General features: G+C 36.8%; 1 protein-coding gene across 3 annotated transcripts in view; it reads left to right on the plus strand.

Annotated features, from left to right (window-relative positions):
• Positions 1-2,077: 2,077 nt before the first annotated feature.
• The window catches only part of LOC122071735 (WEB family protein At5g55860-like), a 64,979-nt gene continuing 59,866 nt past the window's right edge, over positions 2,078-7,190 (plus strand). Inside the window, exons 1-3 of one of the 3 annotated variants that reach the window (XM_042636126.1) lie at positions 2,078-2,441; positions 2,620-2,806; positions 4,584-4,797. In XM_042636126.1, coding sequence (XP_042492060.1) covers positions 4,627-4,797 — 171 coding nt within the window. In that variant the 5' untranslated portion in view covers positions 2,078-2,441; positions 2,620-2,806; positions 4,584-4,626. Of the gene's footprint in view, positions 2,442-2,486; positions 2,507-2,619; positions 2,807-4,583; positions 4,798-7,190 lie in introns of those variants that run through there. The other 2 variants (XM_042636127.1, XM_042636128.1) reach the window with 2 other exon arrangements.

The raw sequence follows: 7,190 nt of genomic DNA on the forward strand, positions 1-7,190 counted from the left end.
AGATGACAGATGTGGTTACTTAACTTATCTAATATTTTTTTATATAAATAAATAAATAAAAATCCAATATAAGTGGACTTCTCCTTCGATTTTATTGGGAAATCTCAATTCTCTCTCTCTCCTTGCTTTTTCTTCAATGTTGTTCTTTCTTTCTACAGTTGCCATCATCATCATCTCTCTCTCTCTCTCTCTCTCTCTCTCTCTCTCTCTCTCTCTCTCTCTCTCTCTCTCAAAATAGGATGAGATAAGAAAAAAATCAACATAACTATTTTTAGGCACTGAATATATGAGAGATTTGGCCACACATATCCAAAAACCATGCTTACATATTAATCATCAGGGAAGGGATTTGGACAGTAAAGTTTGCATATATGGCAAAAGACATATTAATCATAAGGGAATTTGTTCAAACCCTGATTCAAAGTTCTAAGGTTACTAAAATGCCATCAAATGGAGGAGATGCATATAAAATACGAAATGGAATCTTTTGTAATTTTAAGCTGAAATTGTACCTATGAGGTCGTCTTATCACATGGATTAACATATGTATTGAATTGTAACAAATATTAAAGCTCTATACGTTATTAGGCATAGTGATAAGAAAGAAAGCCATTTTTTTTTTACTTTTTGTAAAGAGTTCTTTGAGCAAGTGGGGTACTCTGGTCTACACTTCTTTCACATTGTTTCTCTTTTAAAAAAAAAAGACGATAAAATAATACATGTGAGGAGGCATTAGGGACTTTTTTTTTTTTTCTTTCAATATTAGAGTTGATGTAAAACAATTATTTTGTTAATTGGAAAACAGTTTCTATTCTGAATGTAGTCACGAGTGTTAGGAAACAATGTTACATGAAGCGGGGGGTAAGGCTGTGTACATTATAATCCTCATTAGATCTCGTAATAGTGAAAGCTTCGTGAATTGGATGCACCTTTATATAAATTGGAAAGTCTTTGACAGCATTCTAATGGCAAATGAAAATTTAAAGAATTATTCACGGTTTCAAAAAATAGGAAAAAATAAAAAATAAAAAACAAAAAAAATAAAAAACAAAAAAAATAAATAAACTGATGTGCTTCACACGTTGGAACATTTAGGTTATGGTAGTGTTATGACTTTGCCATGACAGAAAAAATGGGTTGGAGAAGGTGGTAGACAAGTCTTTCTTTGTTAGATTTTCACACAAAAGAGTACTGCAAGTGCCCAAAGTTAAGCCACAAAATTACAAACAACCCATCATATGTAAGCAGTTTGATAATTTTACAATACATAAAACTCTTTGTTTAAGCATTTCCAGCGTTTTGTTTTAGCTGAAATTTGACCAATGTCCTTTATCAAATAGAAGTACCATGGATTTGAATCAAGGTTTTGGGTTCCGCAGATATCAATCCGGACTCGGGATCTTTGTCGTGCAACACAGTGTGTAGCATAGATCTAAGGGTTGCGTGTCTGAGGGTTTCCTACCTTTGGATCTGTACCACATTCATATCAATCTTGATCCTGATATGGATCATCAATTACGGCAATTGCTCTTGTTTTTTTAAACTTTTTGTAGAAAGAATTCAAAATTTGCCTTCTGACAAATTAATATGTTACTATTTATTTCCTTATTGGAGAAGATTTCATTTGATGTCATAGTGTATTTTTCGAATAATTCTATTTTAACCCTTTAAATGCTTCAAAATTGTTTTTTTTTTCTGGGACATGATGAGGTCCTTTTCCATTCCCATCCGATGCAATACTATGATTACGTTAGATCCTTACCGTCCAATTTAAGGACTGGTCAATCAGGTCATAATTTTGACTATTACCGTGGTCAACCTGCCAATTCCTCCTCCTTGGACCCTTCATTTTACCCCCACCACAAATCAAAGTAAAATGGATGAACAAGAACGTTCTCCAAATTCCAAACTCGTATAATTATTGCTGTCTTTCCATTTTAAAATTTTTGTAGTTTAGGGTTTGAAGCGAACGGATATAATGGTGCGATTCATCAGTGATTCATAGAACCAAAAATAACTCTCTCTCTCTCTCTCTCTCTCTCTCTCTCTCTCTCTCTCTCCTAGTCTCCACTTATTGTCGTCCCCATTTGGACATAGTTTTTTTGGACGGTGCCAGACGCTGACCTGGCTCATCCTCAATCTTGTTCGTTCTTGTCTTCTCTCTCTCTCTCTCTCTTTTTCTCTCTCTATTTCCATGCTTTTGCAGAATCTGTCTCATATAAGATTCCTCTAAGCCCACTTTCAAAAATTTTCAAACCAATCTCCCCTGCTAAGGAAGAAGGAAGGGACCCCATCTCTCTTCCCCTGCCGTCCTTCCTGCAACTCTTCTACCTTTCTTTCTTATGCCATAGTGGGTATCCTATACAACCCAAAAAAAAAAAAAAAAGCTATATTTACTCTTCCACGAATGCTTCAAAGCCGCGTTTCCTTCCTTACCACAGGTAAATCACTTGCTGTTTCCTCGGGACCTTCGCCAGGATCAACCGGGTTTCCTTTTCTTTCTTGGGTTGCCACTCGCGACTCTGTGTCTTCTCGGCTTTGAGGCCGGCCTCTCTCTCTCTCTCTCTCTCTCTCTCTCTAGGGTTTTGACCGTTTTTGCCTTTGTTATCATGATTGCAGATGCTTAGGAGGAACCCTCGTTGATTCGGCTTGCTGCTTTTTTATGTTTCTGTGGGGTTCGAGGGATTTCCTAGTTGGAGGTTCCTGAATATTCCTCCGATCCTTCCATGATTAGTAGGGTTTATGGCGTTGTTACCTGGCTCCAAGAAGGCCCTTTCATAGGGGCTTTCGAGCACTAGATTCTCAGGTATGTGTTTATGGCTTCCTTTTCGAGCTTCTCTCGTTTTTCGTTTTTGATTGATGCCGTTTCCCTTGTTTTCTTTTCGTTTTTCCTCTACATGCATGGCATATTCGTTTCGTTATAGGACACTGTAAGTTTGAATGACATGCTGAAGACCAATACGTTGTACTTGTCCCTGTTCTCATTGAGCAGTTAAATGGAGTTAATTGGGTATTGATATATTTTCATATTAGGGCTACTTAATTGGAAAAAGGAAAAGAAACATACAAGTATTGAGGGATTTGAAATTTATAAAGGAAGTGGATAATGAAGGCGGATCAACCTGCAACTCCTAGGTCGAGTATAAGGGCAGCTAAAGTACTGATTTTTGGGTTTGGGTACAAGCCACATGAATCGCCAGAGTTCCTCAATCCTCAATCTGCTATAGGGCTGAGGATCAGATTTGAGGACTGGACTTGTGTTGGAAATGGGAAAATATGGTAGCATTCTATTTGATGAAACTCCTTATTCCTCTTTGGGTTACAACTGAGAAAAATAAATTTGATATGGTAAGAGTTTAATTTTACTTCTTGTTAATGAAAGGGGTGTGGTATGGAGGTAGTATTCTTGCTAAAGGAAGAATCGGGTCGTGTTGGGGTTGGAGTGCCATTCTGGTTGCTTTGATCAAGGATTGTTCTGTCCTTGAAATATGTAATATTGTTTTCTCATGTTTCATGGTATTTCTCCTACCATTTATGGTTTCATCTAGATTAAATCTCTTAGCTTAAATACAAAACCCAGATCCTCCATGTTCATTATTTCTTATGGGTTCCAATAAGTTGCTGCTATTCGTGAAGTTAGATCCTATACTGAGAAACCTTGGAAAATTCAATCTCGATCTGATCAATGTGCATACAAGGGATATTCAGTCACTGTACCTTGGAGACTGGGGAAAGCTCCACATCCAGGAATATGCAAGATAAATTTAACTATTGGTATCCTTCAGAGAAAGCAAAGGGCCTAATCCTGATCTGATCAATGTGCATGCAAGGGATATTTGGTCTGTGTAAATGGGATATTTGGGATATTTTGTAACTAAATAATCCAGTGTAAATGTGTAATGGGAAAATAACCTTTGTAATGATGTCTGAAGACTGTAGCATTCCAATTTCTGTTCCTGAGGTCCAGATTCACCATGATATTATTTGAAGAATTTGTTATCATTTGGGTATCTAGGTAGTTACACGGGTGTAACGGATCAGATCATTGCTATATATTAGATGATTGGATGGCATTCCTTTGTACCATTTGACCCATTCCATTCTGGCTCAGTATTCCCTTGCATTTATCTGATCCTGATTTCAATCCTTTAGGGGAAGAGTTTGATATGTAAACCTTCACATCCAGGAATATATGAGAATTTTCTTAACTTGTATTCTTCAGAGAAGGCAAAGAAGGGCCTAACTTCTTGGATTCAGTATTTGAAATTAAAGGAAAGAAAAATTCGAAATTTCTGGCTTTCTTTGACCCCTAATAAAATTTGAACTTGTCTCCAAGGAAAACAAGAAAATTGAAACATGCAGGTTCTTGAAACCGTGCTTTCTTATCCTCAATTTGGATGCTATTCCTTACCAGATTAATTACTCAACCTTCTATTTCTAACAATAAGCTGATTTTACTTTTCTCATTGCCATCCAGATTTTGAAGTGTACTTGTTGTATTCTAGGTTAATGCCCCCCACCCTTTCTTTGTTGTGCCCTCCATAATTACTTGGTGATATGTCATTTTGTTCAACCTATCCCAGCAGGTGGACACTGGAGGTGAAAACATTAACATTAAAGGGCATTATGGGTGTGAAAGCTCGTGAAAATGCTCAAGACTCTCCAAGAGCAGAGGTGGGAGAGATAGACACTAGGGCACCATTCCAATCAGTCAAAGCAGCAGTCAGCTTGTTCGGTGAAGTAGCCGTCTCAAGGGAGAAAGCTACCTTTAAAAAGTCAAATTCTCTTTCGGCGGAGGTATTTATGACATTGATATTGACTTGGTTATGGAGAACTTCAAACAAACTTCATGTGTATTTTTGATATCAAGTAGTTAGATATGAACAAATAAACGATAAAATATCTAAGACACAAGGTGGTAGGTGGGGTGCCTCCATTATTTGATTGAAAGGGCTCACCTTCTTGGTCAGTAAACAAAATATCCAATTGATTGTTCTTATGTCCAATGCCATGCTTACTTTGGCTTCTCACCAGGACAAGGTTGGCCATTATCAAATAGGGTGCCTATGACAACTCTAGGGATAATATGATGACTAATTTTTAGTTGGGTTATGACACACAAGTCTCTCTCTCTCTCTCTCTCTCTCTCTCTCTCTCTCTCTCTCTCTCTCTCTCTCAGGATGTGGGATATCCCTATATTAATGTAGAGGCAGCTTTGGCCTTCTAAATCCAATCCAACAGATGGGTGAAAGACATGTAACTATAAGATCAAACCTAGCTAGAATATAATCATGTTACCACCTTTTTTTTTTCTCTTTGAGTAGGCGATAGCAAAAGGGCCATTTTGCTAGGCTGGGAAAATGGCTTGCTTTATATCTGGCATGTGCAGTTCACCTGGTACCCACATTTGGTGTACAGGTGTACCCTGTACCCCCATATATGATGCAAATAAGTCATTTAATGGGCTTATTTTATTACAAATAAGCCTTGGATTGGGTTATGTATGTGTTGGGCCTTTGATCCCATGTGTTTTCTTTGTAATGGGTCACTTTAATAGGCCTAAAATATGGGTAAAAAGTAAGTAATCGGGATTTAATTTATTAATTTAGTTAGAGTCTTGTTTTGAGTATATTTCCTTTATTATTTCAGTTTTCTAGTCAATTTAGGTTTTCCAATTAGTTAGGGATTGAGTTAAGCCTTTCCTTTTTAGTGTTTGAGTCAGTTTTGAGTCTTCTTTATAAATTTGTAAGGGGGGCTACATCACTGAATACGAATTTGATTGAATGAAAAAAAAAGAAAGCTTTGTGCTGGAAAACTATGAGATGCAGTGTTGCGAGAGATAGCTTGGGTGAGATGCCCTAGGGAAGAGTGAGATGCTCGACCCAACCTATTCCCCTACCCCATTCTTCCCTTCATTCTCTATTTTCTGTTTTATTCATTCTATTGGTCCATGAATTTGATTTTTATTGAATTTACTAAAGATCCTACCTGGGATTGGATCATATGTGACCCAATCTTAAATTAATATACCTGCAAAATTTCATTCCTATCTGAACTATACACAGGGAAAAAACTAATGTCATAGAATTGCTAAAAATCCAAAGGTAATAGGCAATAATATGGACTATTGAAAATATACAGGATAAATCCACCTCTCAAGTTGGTCATATGATTGAGTTTAGCCACCAAATTTTACTTGGATCTAATTCAAGATGGATCCTTCCTATCCATTTTGTTGGAATTGCCACGTCGCATGCCACATGGTGAAAATTGGGTGCTAAGAAAAGTAAAACATCCGTTATGCTTACCTTTTTTGCCCTATTGTTTTAAAAATAAATTCAATTTTGTAGAAATTACTTCTGTAGTGTAAGATTTTCTTTTATATGATACTTATAAATTGCATAGATTCATTTGAAATGAAACCTGAGCTTAATGTAGGAATGGATTTGACAACCAAACCAGCCCCAAACTGCAGGAACTTTTAAACTAAAAACAACCAAAACCAATAGCAAACTTATAGCAGAAAATTAGATTTCGGCCACAAACCAGAATTGATAAACGATCTCAATGAACAGTAACCAGAAGCGAAATAAATCAGCAGCAGTCTTAGGATTAAACCAGAAATTTTAATACAATATAACACCAAACAAATAGACTAACCAACAGCAGGTATAGAGTACTAGATAAGCCACAATCAGAAACAAATACCACAGGAGCAGGTAAGTCAAACCAGATCTGAAATCTAGGTAGAAACACAGTCGGCCAAAAGTATTTAACACCTCAGATGAGACAAACCCATGGTCTGATTGGTCCCAAATTAAGGTCAAACCTCCTTAATAAACCCAACAATCAATCAAAAGGGGAGGGCCATCGGCTGGCTGGATCTTCAGAACAATATAGGGGCAGCAGGAGAGAAACTGGAGATTTCCAGAACCAGAAATCAAAAGCAGTTCAGATCCCTTACCTGGTTTGAAGAACCTTGCAATTAACTTTGAAAAGAAAGAAATAATAGTTGAAGAGACCTCTTGGACTTCACGCTGCAAAGAGTCAATTGGATCAAACATCAATTCCTTCAGCCTTGATCAAACACAAGACAACTCTTCATGAAGAAGACAATAGCAACAACCATTATTTTTTTATCAAAATCATTCTAGGCTTTTAGGAGCCTCCTATTCTTTATTTATAATGTT

This window comes from Macadamia integrifolia, unplaced genomic scaffold (assembly GCF_013358625.1).
Source record: "Macadamia integrifolia cultivar HAES 741 unplaced genomic scaffold, SCU_Mint_v3 scaffold_68A, whole genome shotgun sequence".
NCBI classification, from domain to species: domain Eukaryota; kingdom Viridiplantae; phylum Streptophyta; class Magnoliopsida; order Proteales; family Proteaceae; genus Macadamia; species Macadamia integrifolia.